At 32.2% G+C, this 20,246-nt stretch overlaps 1 protein-coding gene across 10 annotated transcripts in view; it reads left to right on the forward strand.

Moving 5' to 3' along the window:
* Positions 1-16,731, forward strand: part of Usp2 (Ubiquitin specific protease 2) — a 35,447-nt gene extending 18,716 nt beyond the window's left edge. For all 10 annotated transcript variants that reach the window (XM_088197465.1, XM_088197461.1, XM_088197464.1 and 7 more), the window contains 9 exons: positions 6,059-6,236; positions 6,305-6,466; positions 11,442-11,572; positions 11,631-11,728; positions 11,784-11,936; positions 12,004-12,097; positions 12,170-12,422; positions 12,489-12,567; positions 16,308-16,731. In XM_088197465.1, the coding sequence (XP_088053591.1) occupies positions 6,059-6,236; positions 6,305-6,466; positions 11,442-11,572; positions 11,631-11,728; positions 11,784-11,936; positions 12,004-12,097; positions 12,170-12,422; positions 12,489-12,567; positions 16,308-16,395 (1,236 nt within the window). In that variant the 3' untranslated portion in view covers positions 16,396-16,731. The remainder of the gene's footprint in view (positions 1-6,058; positions 6,237-6,304; positions 6,467-11,441; positions 11,573-11,630; positions 11,729-11,783; positions 11,937-12,003; positions 12,098-12,169; positions 12,423-12,488; positions 12,568-16,307) is intronic.
* Positions 16,732-20,246: the final 3,515 nt, after the last annotated feature.

Below are 20,246 nucleotides of genomic sequence, written 5' to 3' on the forward strand. Positions count from 1 at the left end.
CGACCCCCCTACTTTTGTGGGCGACTTGTGAATCAATTGCGGAACTGCGCGCAAATTCATGTGCATGCATCGCCAGAATGACCGAAGCCCTTATAATAGCGATACCCACGTGTATGTGTATGTGTATGATTCTAGAAGAATTTTTCAAACTATTATTTGATATGGATACTATTTGTCGATGTGAAAGATATGATTTTATCGAGCTTTTCAGGTTCGTATCGGTCGATTCGGTGTAGTTCCGCTTAGTGCAAGTTCAGTTGAATTTTTGTTTGTTAAGTCGGACGTAAAGTAGTGGATCTGGACAAAGTTTCTAAGATTGCCCTTCCAGTTTTTCATTGTCTGACCAATACGATGAATCGGGGTGGAAACAGAAACGTACTAAATGACGTATGAAATACTATGAATTTTATTAAAATCGAAATATTAAAAATGGTTGGACAACTTTTAATCCTCCCCCCTAGAAAAAAACTGAAATGACGTTTCTCAATCTAAACCAGAAGTTCTCGGGTTATCCCTAAAAAAAATTAAAAAAAAAACTTTTTTAAACATGTCTTATCTGGTAGGGTAAAATATAATTTATCTGGTAGGTGCTAGTAAAATTATATGATTAAACTTTTCCATACGTAGTATAATATACATTTACATATTCATCCTTATTTAAAGGACGATAACTTCAGTTTTCACTATAAAAAAACCCACAAATTGGATTTTTTTTTGTTAATCGAGCATTTAATGTATTTCAGTAATTATATAAAATAATAAATGCCCGTGTCTGCACCTTCTGCAGCAGCCGATCCTTTCAATGTAATTTTAGATCGTTCATTTTAGGTAGTATCTCGGCTATAACTTTCTAAATGTTGGTTTTTAGATGCTCCAACGTTTCTGGTTTGTCGGCGTAGACATGACTTTTAGCTGTAACCCCACAAAAAATCCATCAGTGTTAAATCGCATGATCTTGGCGGCTAGATGACGTCACCAAAACGTAAAATAATGCGACCTAAGAACTTTTCACACAAAACATCGAATGTTGCACTTGATGTTTGGCAAGTTGTATACAATTTTTAAAAGTGACATTTCCTTAATAGACATCTTTCTGAGGTCGAATTGTGCAACGGGAATATTGTAGCTTTACGGTGCTTTTTGTCTTCTGGTAATATATTGTTTCCCGTGACCGTTACGCAACAAAGATATATTATTTTAATGCATCGAAGAATAATTGCGTATTATTTATGTGAAACCATTTTTTCTAGACGTAACGAAGGCTTTTTTGTGGTCCCATCCTTAACATTCTATTGTCTTATTCATCATTATTATCATCCTTGGTTACAAGAATAAGGATTTTGAAAAGATCAAATGAGGACACTAAAAATAAAAAGCTCATCTCAAATTTTCTTGTTCTAAGAGAATAAATTGCTTCTAATTTTAGTTCGAGGAAGAGAAAGAAGGACAAATTGTCATGGGGCATAAAAAAAGGTCATTTCGGATTTTTTTTCGATGAAAGTAAAGAAGAACAAATTGCTACAAAAGCTAAAAAACTATCATTTTAAAAATTTTACATTTTTTTGTTTAAAGGCCATCTGAAAAAAATTGTTTGAGAAAGATAAAGCTGCGGAAACTAAAAAAGCTCATTTCAGAATTTTTTGTTCAAGAAGGACAAAAGTTTTGTGGAAGACGTCTGGTCATTTTATTTTAACAAGGTAAATAAATGACAATTGTCCTCCATACAACTAACGTATTTCCGAAAAATATTTTTTTGGAAGATTATTGGAAGAATCTGGTTTGCTTATAGAATAAAACATTTGAATATTCAAACTATGCTCTAAATCAGGGTCATTGCCAGAATCGTAAAATTGGTGATTTGTGTCAGTTGAGCCGCTAATCTGTGTTGATAATCAAACACCACCTTCAGATCAATTAACAAGCACTTCCGAAAGTCTATATCTAATACTTTCGATAACATGATGCCAAAATGGAAGCTGCTGCATAAATAGCTTTCTGCGCAGTTTTATTTCGAAATGTGGAGCATTTAAAAGCAAATCGCTCCAATCTTCTTGATGAATGAAAATCTGCGTTTCAGACAATTTCTCACTCACTATATTTCTCAGATTAGTCATCGAGAGTTCTCGCGAGTCATTTCGGTTCTGGTCCGTTTTTGGAACCGCGTGGACGGGAACGCGGCCAACGCTCGCCACGTGCTGAAGAGCTGCATTCGGATCCCCTGGAAAACCCTCGGCCATCTCTCTTCCGGTCACTCCTTTCGAACCCCTCAACTTTTTTACCTTTATGAGGTAACCGGAGAAGACGACGCCTTAGTCGGCCGCCGCCACGTGGTCGCTCCTGTCGTGGTTCGGGGAACCGTTCTGTCCCCGTCGAATTCCGAACCCGATGCACGGTTTAATTATAGGCCTGCTTCGCACCGTCCCTCGCCCCGCGCCCGAGAATCTTCCAGAAATAAAATTCGACGCCAGTCGGCGACAAACAATTTCCCGCTTGTTTTTCTCCTGCTCCCCCCAACCATCCATGCCTTCTGGACTCAAATCCAGGTCTTATGCTGGATTCCAAACTCGACTTGCATGTTTCTGTTTACTATTTCGACCTTATTTTACCTGCTGCCGGTGGTAGCTGTATTCTGCGGTTTCCTTGCGGGCCTCAGAAGCACCACAAACCCTAAAGGTATAAACAATTCATATCAAGTACAAAAAGTTGAGGTTTTAAATTGTAATCTTTTTCCACATTGACTTTCTTGCATACATATAATCTTTCAGCTCAAAATAGAAATTTTCCAATCTGCAGAAATCAATTCTTCATTTTTTCAACTAGAGCTGAACCTGCTCAAATAAAACTGTTATAAAAAAAACGTTCTTATTTTGAGCACTAAAATGAACAAAGAGGAATATTATTTTCTTGACTTTTTGATATTTAAGAAAATACATAATATGTGAAACTATGTATGGAAAGCGGCTGCTTCCTCGGTGGAAACTCGGCGTAGCTCCACTCGGTACTAGTTCGTTAAATCTATCATGTTTTCCAAGTCGGAAGCGAAGTAGTATAAAAATCAATGTTTGACTTGTGGAAGTTCCAGTGTCGTAAGCACACTATCCACGTTTATATGCTCTTTTATATATAGAGGCTGTTTTTGACTCTTCTCTACTCTCGACTATATTGTTCTTTTGTTTCTTTTCTAATAAAAAAATATTTTACGTAATGACTATTTTCAAACAGCTGGAGCTTTGGCAACGCTGTAATCCAGGGACGTCATTTGAATTTGTCCATTTAATTAAATTAATACCATAAATCTTAATGAGATCGAAAAATTAAAAAAGTTGAAACAACTGAAATGACATTTCTAATTCTAAATCAAAAGTTCCCGGATTATCTCCCAAAGAAAATAGAAAAAAACAATCCCGAAAATATTTTTTAAACATGTCATTTCAGTGAAATTATATCGGAATAAATTTTCACTGGTAGATATAAATTTTTACCAGAAAATATAATTTTTATGGCAGGTGCTAGTAAATAGTAATATATACATTTACATATAATGTTACAGTGAATGTGTTGTTTTAGATATATATTTCTACTAGCGAAAATATGATTGAACTGATAGCTGCTACTAAATTAAATGCTGCTCTAAAATGTCTATGAAACTCAATTAGAGGGTTGCGAAACGTTCATTTGCTGTTCAAACCCAAACCTAACCTACACAAATTAACCAAACCCAACTTTCATTAGATCAAGTCTAAAATACAAACTCAATTCATTTCTTAAGACAAAATAAGCGAGGAAAAAAGTACAGACGTATGTCGCATCTCACATATTGCTTCATAGTTGGTCTACATTTATATTACACTATGTTTTAAAAATATAATATGAAATACTTTTGATATGAGAGTAATGGTTAAAGTGAATTCAAATCGAATTTTGCTCAATATGAGGGCGCAAAAACAATTATCACTTCCCAGAAGTCAAAAATTCACGTCAAAAGCAATAAAATCGTGGCGGCGCCGTAGAAGTGGGGACGCTCGGTAACGAGCGTTCCCACTGCGATTGCGCCGATACGAATTTATTGCTTTTGACGTGGATTTTTGACTTCTGAAAAGTGATAATTGTTTTTTGCGCTCTCCTATTGAGCAAAATTCTGTTTTGATATGCTTCATTCGATTCTCACTCATTGTAAGTCACAATATTGTTATAAAAAGTCTTAATATAAACTTTAGATAACCGAGCGTTTCCACTGCGATGGAGACGGCACGATTTTATTGCTTTAAACGTGGATTCTAAATAGGGAAATACTATGAATCTTAATAAAAATCGTCCCTTTATATTTATATGGACACTGACTGTCATTTTTTAGCTTCATTGAAAAGGTGCATTTTTAAGTGGTCCTAATCCGCCGAAATTTCCAATCGTCACGCTCGCTTGTATAACGCCGGCGAGATGCATAAAACATTAAAAAAAAACAGCCGAAATTTCTTTGTTTTTATTTTCAATCTGTCTCTTATTATTAATAATATTATTCTAGACATTTTTTATCTATTGATAATATATTTTTTTAGAAAGCAGAGTTAATTTTTTTTGTTAATTGCATTTTTATGGAGAGATGTGAAGACAGCTATTATATTATACTTAAATATAATTTTTATTACATTATCTTCGCATTTCTTAATTCTACAATATAATTACAATTCTGTAAAAGTCTGATCAATAATAAATATCAAAAAAGTATTATATTTAAAATTTCACTTACTTGCATATACATATATGAATTTAAATTCCATAAATTTAAAATCTTCAGTTTTAGTTCTTAAATTAGATTATAATTGGTGTCTCAAAATGACCAGATTGTACCATCTGCAAAGTTTTGCTTAACGTAGTAGATTTTTTTTATGAAGCTCAATTTTGAAGTTGATTGAATTCAGTAAATTTTAGTTAAAAAATAATGGTTTACCATATTCAAAAATAGATTATCCTCACACTTTGTTTGTAGAATTTAAACTTTGAATTATCTTAGTAGAATGTTCCAATCAACAAATCAGACCTTGAAAATGATTACATTTCCTTTACATTGAAACTTTTTCTCGTAATATATTCTGCATAGTAACTGTCAAATCGCACATTCAATCCGACTAATCAAATCACACCCAAAACTGATTGTTAAAGCGGCTCTCAACATTTTAGACTTGATTAAGAGTTCCCCGCGTCGAAATTACAAACTAAGCGCCGCTGCTCCGTGCGACGAAAGAAATGGCACATCAATCTATCCTGCGGTTAGTATCGAAGTGAACGTAAATAACACAATAGGTTATGCTGCATAATTACTGTTTACCGTCGCTAATTAGAAAACGATTTAGAAAAGTGTTAGCTTCTGACGTCTGCGGTCAGTTTTTTAACTCTGTATCTTTGGCGATAATTCGGTTGACTGATAAGATTCCATGTGGATAAGTTCATTTCGTATTGACGTGTCAAATCGGCGACTGTATGGAGAATCAGTCCCGACTCATCGTAAGCCACTCGTGGGAGAGGATTATATTGAGAAACATCGTTCGATTAGTGTTTTTATACAATGTTCGTGAATCGTGCGACTTTATTGTTGCATTGTATATATAATATATATAAAAAAACGTGTGACTTTTGATTGATTGATAGATTGATTGATTGAGTGAAGAGATACTTAACTGTTTATATATGTACATATTTTTATAACAAATCTTTTTGGCTACAATTCCTTAAATGTTTCATTAACATATCTTGAATGTATTTGACCTATCGTCGCTATGGTGACGAAGTATTGTTGTGAATCAACAGTACACAAAAAATAACAACATGGATGACATTCTTTAATTCGGTTAAATGGACTATTTATTAGCACGTGGTGTTGCGAATATTACGTTACACGTACGTGTTAAAAAATATTCTGTTCATGTGCACGTATTGCTTATTTAATGTGATCCTTTGATTTTTACTCGTTCAATAATTTCTTTATATTGATTTGATATTATATTTAATTAATCGGACTCGGATTGATTTGCTCTTTATTGTTTTATTTTGCAACGCAAAGGACTCTTTGGCAACGGCGAAGAGTACGTCTCCGGTAAATACACTATCCGCTTCGTCCAGCGTGACTTTAAACAACAGCAATAGTACCTCTCCGTGCGGAACCCTGACGACCAGTCGGCGGAGATCGGTCGATTCAAAATCGCCTCAGCCCAGCGGAGAACAATTCACCAAGACTAGTGGTAAGCAAATTGTTTATAGTTGTGTTGTAAATATACTTATGCTCATAGTCGCTTTAATGTTTTTTCAGGACTCAACGGCCTTAGAAACATAGGAAACACGTGCTTCATGAACAGTGTTGTGCAATGTTTATCGAACACGAAGCCGTTGTTGGAATATTGCGGCACTCCGGATGCGTTCGCTCCACACATCAACACGACGCTCAGTTGCATGAAAGGTGCTCTAATCAAAGGTATGAAACTGAGTCTTATGGATTAGAAATAGTATTGAAAACATCAGAACTAGTATCATACTTATCGTTATTTCAAGTCGGTCTTGAAGAATGGGAAGGAAGTAAAACGTTTCTTCCAGCTATCGATCCTTTGACCAATGTAAATTATTCAGAGTAGAACCAGACTCTTTGTTTTTATCTAATACAGATTTTGTCAGACTGTACAACTAATATTTTAAATTGGAAGCATAGTGGTAATTCTGTAGTCAAGTTACGTGTGGGATTTTATTTTTTAGAGCTTGCAGTGGATTAAAAATCAGCATAGCTTGGAATGTGCAAATTAGCACGGTGTAGATATTCGGTACCGAAGCTTAATTTTTTGTTCAAGTAGGGTCCAACAGTTTGATGCAAGTACTTTGGTACTATTAGTAAATACCGTTAATGGACATTGTGGGGTTACACAAAACTCCTATTTTTTGTTTGTTTTGTCGTCAAAACCTCGGATTCTGAGTAAATTCGAGGGCCATAAATCAATTATTTTTATGACCATTTTAATGAGTCTTTTAACGTTTATTGGTGGTTGTGACCAATGTTCCTTCTAAGACAAGAGGGTATCTGTGCGGAAAATCAAAGCCAAACCACCGAATGTGCAGCATACTTTTTTTTGTTAAAGGAACTTCAATTTATTATTTATTTAGCTAATTGCTTATACACTAAACAAATATGATCAAAACATACAAATAAAAAATAATTTAATATTATAATTTATTTTTTAATTCATATTTTTTATGGATTGTTCTAGGAATATTATTATACAAATTCACACTTCTATACAATTTTCCCCTGTCCGTACTCACTTTTTTATACCTAACTATCTTTAACATGTCTCTATTTTTAGTATTATTAAATCTATGTATCTTATTAAATAATTAATAAAATCAAATATTTTTAATGCTACTAAGTTCAGATGATATTATTTATGGTATACAGAAAGTTCACCGACTGGTAAATTTCTCGAATAGAAAATTTACCGACCCCCGCAATTTTTCGAATGGAAAGTTCACTGATTTTACAGAACGCCTTATTTTTTTTAATTCATAATTCTGTAAACTATTTGATCAAATTTCCTTTATTAAATTGTTTGGCAAAATCTAATCTTAAAAATTCCCTTATTATAATGCAATGTACAATATTTGAATAAACAATAATATTATTTCTTCCTGATAATAGAACACATTGGTATATATAGATAAAAGCAGATCATATAAAATTACTGCTAGTTTAAATCGATTATTTTACTTAAAATTTTTGAGGAGTTCCAGTTTTTTTAACATAAAGACAAATTGGACCATCTTTCAAACTTTTCTCGTTGTAGTTTTTAAAGCGTTTGGGCAAATTTTGTACTATAATAAAGTAATTAAATGTTTTTGACGAAAATATATTTATGTTTTATGTAAATTATCCATTCATTGTATGTATTATGATATTGCATTTCAGATTTGTATTTATGAATATTTTTAAATAGTAAAATGTAATCTCAAACACGCATTCAAGTAAAAAGTATTGAAGAAAATATTATTATCATTATAAGATTAAAAATTGTTAAGATTATAAAAAAAATTTCAATTTTCTAGTATCTTTAGAAAATTCATGCTTATTTGGAATACGTGATTTTTTTACATGAATAACAATTTATTATTAATATTGAATATCTTTTAAATCTCAATATCTAGGATTAAATTAATTCATTATTATATTAATTTAATATGTATTTTATTTTAAATTAATTTGCTTATTTAATTTAATTTTTATTTATTATATTGTATTCTTACAATTTTATTTTAATTATTTTTAAATTTAGGAAAATTATTTATTTATATTGATAATTATTGCAATGTACTACATTATTACAGTAGACCACCCAAAAACACGGTAAATTAGGAACGTGCTATTTGAGTGCGTGTAGTTGGGGGGACTGAAAAATACTCGTACATTTTTTGCAATACGTAAGTACGAATCAGGTGCGTACCGTGAGATATCCTCCCTTTGGCTCGCTCACACATAAAGTAACGGGCTCTCAAATAGACTACTGTATATAGAAAACATTTTTTAACTCCACACATTCCCAGGTTCAAGAGAGCCGACGATGCACAAAATTTATATTAATCATTTTTATAAGGACACTTTATCAGTTTAAATATCGACAGAATTAGGCAAACCTAAACTACTGTAAATCATCTTTTGAGCAAATTCTACTTCCTAATAATATTGTCTTGATTTAATTTTAAAGTTGTAGCTTTTTTATGATCTTCACAATTTTTAATCTTAATAGTTAATAATCAACTTCATTTTAAATTTGATTGAAATTGGTTCAATAGCTACGGAAATATTAAAAAGAGGAATTCATATGTATCTGGCGGTAAGAATGATGTTTCATGATTTTTAATAAATAAATCACTGACGTTCAATTGAATTTTCCATTCAGTGAACTTTCCTAGAATCTTATTTATTTATATAATATATGTATAGAAGACGATTATCATTATTATTATTTATACTGTTAGGTTAGGTTAAGTTAATATTAGTAATAAAAAAATTCTAAATTTTATATTTACATTAACGTATTATGTCAAAAAAAGAGGGAGTGCCTCCACCTGCCCCCCTCCCCCCGAATAACATCCCTGATTCAAAGGCATATTTTTTACTATAAAAAAATAGGGAATATATTATATTAATAGGGTCAGCATTTTCTTGCTCTATATTTTCACATCTAATATACCGATTTTTTTTGTTTCGAATAGATTTACCGAATCCATGTGAACTTTTTGACATAGATGGCTTTTAAAATAATCTGATTTTATTACCATTAAGGCTAATTGTAATTTTCCCAAATATTCAGTACTTTTTTGTATCTGAAAATAAAGCAAATTCTTGATTATTTTAATATTTGATTGAGTTATTCTTCCATTGTCAATAACTGTTTGGTCTGGGATCATTTTAAAATGAATATTGTTCTGCAGTTGTACTATTTAATTTTATCATTTTCTTCATCAAATATTTTTTTATTAAATCTTTTGCAAACATAAGTACTTTCTTTGAAGGCATAATTCTATATTTTTTCGACCATTTATTCGAGTCTCCATTGTCATTAACAACTCTTCACTCAAATTTCTATTTTCTAGAAAGAACCTAACCTCAAATTTTTATGTATAGTTTTTTTTTGCCTAGTCCCCCCTATAACGAAGTCCCAATCTCTACGCTATAGGAGGGTCGACTGTAACAATTGTATTGTATTTAACAATTGTACGAACACCTTTGAATTATATATTGAAGCATATGAATTTGTAAATTCAAATTTCTTCACTTTCGTCATTAATACAGAAAGAAAAATCCTCCACAGCATCAATATCATCATCATTTTCATTATCGCCTCATTGTTATGTTTATTTTGTATGCTAGAACTTGTTTTCTTGTAAAGTACATCGCAAACGAATAAGTGTAGTGTGATTCAAACATAGGTTAAAAAGTACGAGAGATATTTTTCTAAACTTGATCATTACATTTTTTTAAATCTGTATTAAGTAAGCTTAAATGGTGTTCTACTTTATCAAGTAACTGAGTAGCTGAACTAGAGTTAAAAATTCTTAATGAACCAAGATAATTGTTTCATCATCGTTTCCACGTACATTGATATTTAAATATTTTCTCGCATTTTCATGCTCGTCGAATTTGTTGGCTTTCCTTTATCTTCTAATTTCAATCTTTTTTGATTGAAATTAGAAGATAAAGGACTAGATTTTGTAATTGCTCTAATCAATATAATATCAAAAGCAGCCATTTCGGAAAGAATTTCTTCCAAAGATATATTTACAACGAAATCGTCAATAGTTTTGAATTGCTTAGATGCAGTATTTTCTTTAATAATTTTTTAATAATTTCTATAAATTATATTTACAGAAATTTTTTAAATCCGTGCGTTGCATGAAATAATCCCACATTTTTAGTTCTTTTGGCATTTGCGGTAATTTTAATAACAATTTTTATCCCAAAATATTTAATATTCTTTATTTTCTTGTATTTAATTTATTAATTATGATTTTTAACCTTTAGAATTCTAGCGCCCCGTTTAAATAATGCGCGTTTAGGGTTGACACCAGGGCTGTGGAGTCGGAGTCGGAGTCGGAGTTGGAGTCGTGGAGTCGTGGTGTTTTGGCCGGAGTTGGAGTCGGAGTCGGAGTCGTGAAAAATGAGCGACCCCGAACATTTTTTATATAAAATGTATTTTTTTAAATTATGAAATTTTAATTGCGTAATAATGAATGTGTATAGTGTATGCATATAAAACGTGTAGAAAAACACCAAAAATAACTGATAAAATTAAACTTTTTTGAGTCGGAGTCGGAGTTGGAGTCGGAGTCGGAGTGGAGTCGTGTTATTGGTAAATATTGGAATCGGAGTCGGAGTCGGAGTCGTGTTTTTTTTTAACGACTCCACAGCCCTGGTTGACACTCTTCTGCACGAAACCGTTTTTATGTGTAAAAATATTTTTTAAATAAATGAATAATCGCTATTTCAGCAAATTTTCATTGTTTACATAATTTTTTCTATCTGCGAGGAAACGAAAAAATAGTTGTTGGTTAAGGCTAATTAATAATAAGTTATTACTTATTGCAAGACATATATTCTCAAAACTTCCAAATAAACGTCTGCAAAACACGTCCACGGGCGATATTCGTATTAGAAAATTATTGTATAAACCCAAAAAACCTAGTTGTGAGTTATATTAACAAAAAAGCAAAGATTCGAGTACAAAGTGTGATCACAATTGCATAGTGTGAAATAACGAGTGCAAAGCATAAGATTATGAGCGTTTAGGTCAAAACAGTTATACATTTTCTGCTTCTGATGTTAACAAAACTATTTCTGATATGTACAATGCTACTTTAGCTTTTGCGGCAGGATTTTAATCATGCAAACTATTTTTTTTATTGCTTAGCATTCTCAACTGTCATCACAGAGCTATGGAAAGCTGACGAGAAAGACGGTGTCGTTAATACAACTTCATTGAAGGCTCAGATTCAAAGATTTGCCCCACGATTCATGGGATACAGTCAGCAAGATGCTCAGGTATATTATTGATTTTCTTGTATCACTTTCATATTATAATTTTAATTGCTTATTCCAGGAATTCTTGAGATATTTACTCGAAGGCTTACACGAAGATGTTAACAGAGTGACAATTAAACCAAAACCAATTTTAACAGAAATTGACGAAAATTTAAGGTATGTAAACATTGTCAGTTATATAAAGCTTAAGCTAATATCGATGTTTTTTTAGTGATGCGCAAAAATCAGAAGAAGCATGGCAGAGATATTTGAGATCGGAAGACAGTAAAGTCGGTGATATATTTGTAGGACAGTTGAAATCTTCGTTACGCTGTACGCATTGCTCTCATACAAGCGTTACGTTCGACCCCTTCTGGGATCTTAGGTATTATATACTTTTACATTGTTATTTTGTATCGACTATCTTTTAAATAACGCGTATTTTCTTCCAGTTTACCAATTCCTAGTCGGACTGGTCAATTAAAATTGTCGCAGTGCCTCTCTCATTTTGTTAAAGAAGAAGAATTGGACGGAGACGAAAAGCCTGTGTGTATATTTTTAATCGTATCTAAAGATCTATGTATTCAGTTTATTAAGACGAACGTACCTCTTTTTCAGACTTGCTCCAAATGTCAAGTTAGACGAAAGTGCCTAAAATGGTTCACAGTACAAAAGTTCCCGCGTGTGTTGGTGTTGCATTTGAAGAGGTTCTCGCCGACTGAGCGATTCCGCGGAAAACTTAACGTGACTGTAGAGTTCCCGCTGGTGGGCTTGGATATGACACCGCTCGCTGCGAGCGCTTCGCCGGGGGCACGCGGTCCTCCACCACAGTCGGCCATTTACAACCTGTACGCGGTCAGCAATCATTCAGGTATGAACGAATCAATTGATTTATGTATGTATATGTTTTGTATTTTATCTTATGATATGATTTCAGGCACGACGTATTCTGGACATTACACAGCTTATTGTAAACATCCGTACAATGGAGAGTGGCACGAATATAACGATTCCAGGTTTGTTTTGATCATATGTTCTTTTGCGTTTTATAATATTAAAATTTGCATTAGCGATTTTTTTAAATACATCCGTTGTGAAAATATATTGCACTACTTCAAAAGTGAGGGATTGAAAATTTTATTAGCATTTTTTTATAACAATATTACGACTTACAATAAGTGAGAATCGAATGAAGCATATCTAAACCGAATTTTGCCCTATAGAAGAACGCAAAAAAGCAATTATCCCTTCTCAGAAGTCAAAAATCTACAACAAAAAGCAATAAAATCATGCCGTCACCATTGCAGTGGGAACACTCATTACCGACACGATTTTATTGCTTTTGACGTGACTTTGTAACTTCTGAGAAGTGATAATTGTTTTTGCGCCCTCCTATTGGCCAAAATTCTGTTTGAATGTACTTTGATCAGCCCTATTATATTAGAGCCCATATTAATATTGGCAAGGAGAGCTATCATATTTTTAAAACAATGTGATATCAAAGTGCAGACCAACTGTGGAGCAATATGTCAAATATGACGTCTGTCTGTACTTTTTCTGCTTATTTTCTTCTGATAGTTGAGTTAGCTTAGTTTCTATTTTGGACTTAAAAGTTCTTAAAAACTACAATTAATTTTAGAACTTTCATTCGGTTAGGTTTGGGTTTAAACAGCAAACGGACGTTTTGCAAGCTTCAATAATTATTGTGTTATCGCCCTTCTATTGGACAAAATTCGGTTTATATGTTCCTCATTTAATTTGTAATATTACTATAAAAATTGAATTAATATTGGTCAAAATTCTCTTATTGGTCAAATTTCTCCTATTGGTCAAAATAAAGTTTTTTTTCAGAATTAAGAGAAGCACATCTTAACTGAATTTTGACCAATATGAGGGCGCAAAAAAGAATTATCACTTCTCAGAAGTAAAAAATTCACGTCAAAAACAAAGTCGTGTCGGCAAAGTCGCGATTTTACGCAGACACGATTTTATTGCTTTTGACGTGGATTTTTGACTTCTGAGAAGTGATAATTATTTTTTTTTGCGCCCTCCTATTGTTCAAAATTTGATTTAGATGTGCTTCATTCGATTCTCACTCATTGAAAATTGTAATATTGCTATAAAAAGTCTTAATATGAACACTGGAAAATGCTTTTGACGTGGATTCTAAAAAGGGATATACTATGAATCTTAATTGGCCAACTTTTCCCCCACTTGAAAATAGCTTAAATGACACCCCTGTGTTCATACATTATATCTACCAGTACGATAGACCAATAGTGTAAGTCAGTGAGTAATACTTTGATTCGAATCCTATATGAAGCCTAGTGTTTCTCAATTTTTAATATAAATCGATTATTACAGATTCTGTTTTTCTTGATTTTATTAATCTTGCTTATATTAGCTAGGCACTGATTTACAGATGTTGATCTTAGTCTGGTGTCTTATTATTTATTTAGAAGTTGTTGATTGTGTTAACATGGTTGTAACACATTGGACTCATGTCTGTCATGTTGTAATGGAAGATTTTTTAATATATTAATAAATAAATAAATACTGTAATTGTAAGACATATTTACAATTATTCTATATTTAAATTAGATCATTTTTGACGATGTGTAATATAAACGATTTAACCCATACGTCACGGTGCCTCGAAATGAAAAATGACATCCGATGGGGTCGCTCAACTCCCCCAAACATTTCAAGTCAAAATATTGATGAATTCTTTATCAAATTTATTTAAAAATGGATAATTCTAAGTATAAAATTTGTTATTCATGATAAGCTTCATCATCTGGTCAATATTTAGGATTTTTTAATTAATCATTACGACGCATAAGTGACGACGTAAACGCCGAGATTTCGCTGCAGACTAGCTTTGCAGGTATACGAGTGACTGCCGCGCGCTCGGTACATAAAACTACGGAGTAACCCAAAAAAATAAACAAGTATTTCATTTATTTATTATTTCAATTTTTGAAATAAAAAATTGTTGCAACATTTATGTTGTTAATATACAAAAAAGTCAATATATAAATACTATTTTGAAATTAAAATAAGAATTTGAAAAAATAAAACACATTTATTTTATAAACACAAAAAAATTCAAGTGTAACACTAAAAAATATGTTTATTTTATACATATATATTAACATTTTATATTAATTTCAAATTTGTAAAAACTTTTTTCAAGCACACCTTTCTTTCGGATTGTGATATTTTGTGCTAATGATTATCTACAAAAGTGAGAAATGACATTTTTGCTAATACGAGTTTATTGATATATAATTCAATTGCAATCAAATATTCACTCACCATTGTAATTTTCTCCACCGTAATGGGAAATCTTCCAGGCAAACTCAATTCTTATCCATAAGTTTTTATGTGTATCGTGCTAATAATTTAAAAATAATAACTCGAAAAAATTACCATTTTCTAAAAAAATGTGCCATTTCTGAGATTCGGTACTTCCAGTGAGCCAGTAATATCTGACGGGAGATAATATTTACTCAAAAAAAATATGTTATGATTTCCTTATAACAGGATAGAAAAAAATACAATATAATCTTACTAATCTGACAATCTTTAAATTCTCAGTAATCCATTATTATCTAATGGTTAATGGTAAGATACATTTTTAGTGTCTTGTACTTTTTATATATGTACATCGTATTTTTTATTTTCTGTAATTTTACTTCATTTCTAAATTAACCCTTTTACATTGGCATGCGTGTCCTTGCCAACAGTTAGAGGGCGAAATATTTCCCGCATTTTCATTTCATTTTGCGGCTATAAAAATTGAAGGAATTGCCTAGCGAATCATTCAAATCGATTAAATTTGGTGAACGTTATGCATGTATATGTAAATGAGTATGTAGCCACAGTTACTTTGGCAAATTGTAATAAATATTATATGAATACATATAAGAAATAACCTGCAGCTGCTCGGAAAAATAAACTATAAATTGTGATTATGTACACGTGAGTACAATAAAGCATTTATTAAAAAATATCTTCTCTGGTCAAACGATCATCAAATCGGAGCACTGAAAATCTATCTCTAGACATGACCGCTGAATAAAAATATTGTTTGGACAGTTCGTTTGTTGTCCATAATTCTTTGAACTGTATTTTACCCCCATTCAATCCTCCAGAAGGTAATAGGATACCTATAAACGCTTCAACTTCGATACGATTTACGGGAGAAATGTATTTTTTGAAATGTATCGTATTCGCTACCACTCTCGTCAGAATCTTGCAAAATTCTTAGCAACTCTTCGTCAGTTACAAACCGATCAGCTATTTTACAATTTCAAAAGTAACGCGAGAAATAAAATAATAACGATCGAATTTGGCAGTTCAATTCGTACTGTATGTTTTTTTGGGTAGCGGTGTAGTTTGCGATAAAGCGTTGAAGGAACCGCGTGGAGGGGGCGCCGCGCGAAATTCTTAGAAGGCGAATTTCTCTAAAAACTGACTCAGGTATACAAATCACACGGCGACAGTACCGATTAGAGTTGATTTTATTTTTTTCTCGCGATTGGAGATAATAAAGTACAATGATTATTTTTAATATTTATTCTTTAAACTACTTTTGACAAATACAAAAAGTTTGCGACAAATAGGATTTATATTAAATAAGTTATTTGAGAAAAACCAAAAAGTTGGGGGAGTCAATAGACCCCACAGGCACGGAAGGGTTAAGATCAATCTCTCATAAAAACTAAATTTGATATTATTTTTTTTGTTTCAGAGTGTCACCAATATCGCCGAAGAACGTGGTGTCGAACGAGGCTTACGTGCTGTTTTATGAATTAGCAAATGGAAGCGCATCTTCCTAGCGTCCCACCACATCGCTTTCGTCCATGTGTCGACTATACTAAGTCTCCGCCTTTAGACATCGCCACCACCTCCATTGTCGTAACACCACTCAGACACCGCCCTCGAGACTATTAGCGAAATCATTGTTACTCATCAACAAATTATAATAATAATTGCGAGCAATGTATGCGGACGGATGTAGCATGAAAAAAACAATTGACAAAATTTTACACGTAATATGAAAAAGTGTTGATTTATTTATTTTTTGCTAAACTTCATATATATATATGTATATGTTTAACGGCACAATATCGTTTGTGTTTTGAATAAATAAATTATGTATACATATAATGAAATTGAGTCATATTTGTTAAATATTTATAAGTTATTTATTATGTATTTTCGGAGTTCACGTCGTCGGCAAATATTAAATATGTCCTTTAAAGTTGTTCAATTGGCGCAATCGAACGTCGACGTTCGGTTCGTCGCGGCTTAACGGTAAGTGTTCATAGTTGTACGATCGGACTACAGGTCTAAATATGTCTGCGTATCAATTCTGCGGTAACATTGTGCGGATGTGTTCAATTAGTGTAAACGTTGATAAATAATTAAAAAAAAATGATAAATACTATACTCATATTTGATGAGTCGAAAATTCGTTTGTTCTGCGGCAGAGAGAACAAACAGACGGGAAGATGGACAGCTCGGCATACAGCGCCGACATGTGATATTCGTAATGAGCGTAATTTGAATTTGCCATACTTACATGAATGATTTTTGTGTGCATTTAACTCTTTTTTTGTATTACGATGCTTGTGTCATTGAAACTGTAACCATGTTTCCATTTTTTTTATGGGAATGAGTCAAATAAGTACTTTGCGTATCATATCTTCAGAAACAAACCGACGTTTTACTTTGAACTGTAAAAGTTGCACTTGTATAAGTGTCTTAATTTGAGTCGTGTCATTGTGATCTAGTGAATATTTTTTTTTACAGTAAGATGATCATACAACTAAGAATAATAAATTTTTGTGTGTATACTTTTACATTTCAAAGCCGTTTTTTGAGTTGTGTCATTTTGCATAAGTTACATTTTTAGCTCGCCTATTATATACATCTTAACGTTTTTATTTATTATTTTTTTTTACATAAAATCGCTTTTAAAATGCATTTGTTTTTTATCGGGGCGAATCATATTTATATAATCGTTTTTATTATTATTATTATATTTTAGTTAAATTAAATAGCAAGAATCGTCAAATGTCGGTAGCGTTTTTATATATTCGGTATAAATGAATGTTGTGCACTTAGAAATCGGGTCGTCCTTATTTTAGACCGTATTATGTATTATATAAATTTTCCTCTTTCTACGTCCTCTTATCTACAAAAAGCGATTGATTTTTCCCCTTCTTTTCGATGATAGTTCAGGTCGCTTCCGTCCATGTTGTTAATCGCCTAGTTTTTCCTGATTGTCGAGTCGTCGGGATATGATCCTCTCGTATTTGTATTATTATTATATTATATAATAAAATTTATAGTGACGAAGAGTGCAATATATGCTTTGAACCAATCTTCGGCGGAGTCACGTTTTTTTAAATCTCAGATCCTCTATAAATTCAAGTTATGTACCTATGTAAAATTATAAGAAATATTAAAAAAAAACGACAATGAATTATGACCGAGTGTTAGTTACCATTGTATTTATATAAATGTGGACGTGCGTATCTGTATGCGTGCAGAGGTATGTATAAAAATTGTGAATTTGGACATTTAGCCTAATTTTTACAGTAAATATATAAAGTGAATATATCTATGCATGTAAATATTGTTAAAATATTTACACGCATATATGTATTTGATATAATAAAATATATTTTTCTCAGATATATTGTTATTCTGGAGTAAATAAATCACAATGTATAGAGAGTCCTTGTTGTGTTTTAATTAATTTATTTAAATAGTTATTAATTTAATAAATTATTGTATATCTGTAATATATATGAAGATGATATTGCTAATTATTGTATAAAGTATAAATTGTGTTTGAAAAAATGAGTTTTAATTTCAGAACCCATTCGTTCCGGAAACGTGCTCGTATTTCAAAGCAAATTTCCCCATGAGAAATAATGAAAACTTAAGTTGATTTACCCCAAGATACAAAATACATGTATTAAGTTGCCCCATAAGCTTTGCATTGCTTAAGTTTAAGGTGTAAGTTAAATGAGCTAAAAATTAAAACGTGTAATACTTTTCCCAAATTATATATTTTCCATCTTTTTCTACAATTATTATCCTCATCTCAATACTTTTTTTTATATATGATTCGAAAAATAATGCATTTTTGGAAGCAATAAATTCTTTAATGCCGCTTTTTGTATCCGTGTTTGTAAAATATTTTTTTTCACCAAAAACCTGTTTCAGAGATCTAAATAGATTTTACTATTGCTTATACACTAAATCGAATCATATATATTTGAAATATATAATAAACATAAACTGAACCTAAAAAAGGACTTAATATTATAATTTATTTTTTCACTCACGAAGGTTTTTTTCATCATTTAGGTTCTCATTCTTGAAACTCACGCAGTAAATTGCCATGACCAAAAATGAGCATTCATCAACAATTGAGAGAAACAAGACAATATAGTGTAAAGGATGGGACCACACAAAAGCCCTCGTTACAACTACAAAAAAGGGTGTCACATAAATAACACGCAAGTGTTCTCCGATGCGTTGAAAAAATATTTCTTTGTTGCGAAACGGTCATGGGAAACAATAAATCACCGGAAGACAAAAAGCACCATAAGGTCACAATATTCCCGTTGCACAATTCGTCTCGAAAAGATGTTCATCAAGCAAATGTCACTTTCTAAAGGCGTATACATACTTCGTTGCTCTAAGAAGCGAGTGCAACGATTGGCTGTGTATGATTATGATTCGTCAGCGAGCTTTGGCTGATCTCCAATGAGGATACAACAGAGACGCGAAGATACGGCATGAGACTCCCGAACACGATCATCACAGCAAGAAGAACTGACCTCCAATACACTGTCGCTGCTCGCTGCCACATCTTCAAGACCCCTGAGGATCTTCCATGGAACATCATCCCTCCGCCAGCTTCTCTACAATATTTTTTTGTGTTCTAGAATCATTAAATATTGACATATTGAGATTCGCTGCACGAGATTTTCCTCAGACAGAGATACCCAAATTCTGCAAATTACCACCATTCCTAATTTTTTAATGACAACTGATATAGCGACGTTGAGCTGTTATGTTATCTCGGACCTGCTTTGATGGCAGCCCTAATATCCTCACTAACAACCTCTTACGTAGATATTCACTATCAAAATTCCCGTAACGAAAATTTTAAAGCCACATTTGACATCTAATAAATTTAATGGCATCCCTGTCCATTGCATTACAGATGCTCTTGCCATTTTTGTTTTAAGCTTTAAAATATATTAGGATAAATTGATTTTATGATAAATAAAATATTACATTGTGAGGGCCTATATATTTATTTATGGCAAAAATAGACGGCACTCTTTTTTAATGGCACGGTTATTTTTTATCTAATTATGCAAATTATGTTTAGATATATATACATTAGACCCCCCAATAACACGGTAAATCTTGGACGTGTTATTTGGATGTCCGTTACTTTATGTGTTAGCGAGTCAACGGGAGGATATCTCATTACACGCACCTGATTCGTACGTACATATTGCATTATTGAATTTTTCCCCTAACTACATGCACACAAATAGTATGATCCTCAATTAACCGTGTTATTGGGGTAATCTAATAAAATGATTTTATCTTTTGATATTCGGGATGTTATCTTTCATGATGATTGTGTTACATA

This window comes from Plectrocnemia conspersa, unplaced genomic scaffold (genome assembly GCF_051122295.1).
Source record: "Plectrocnemia conspersa isolate PC_06_02 unplaced genomic scaffold, ASM5112229v1 ptg000011l, whole genome shotgun sequence".
Lineage (NCBI taxonomy): Eukaryota > Metazoa > Arthropoda > Insecta > Trichoptera > Polycentropodidae > Plectrocnemia > Plectrocnemia conspersa.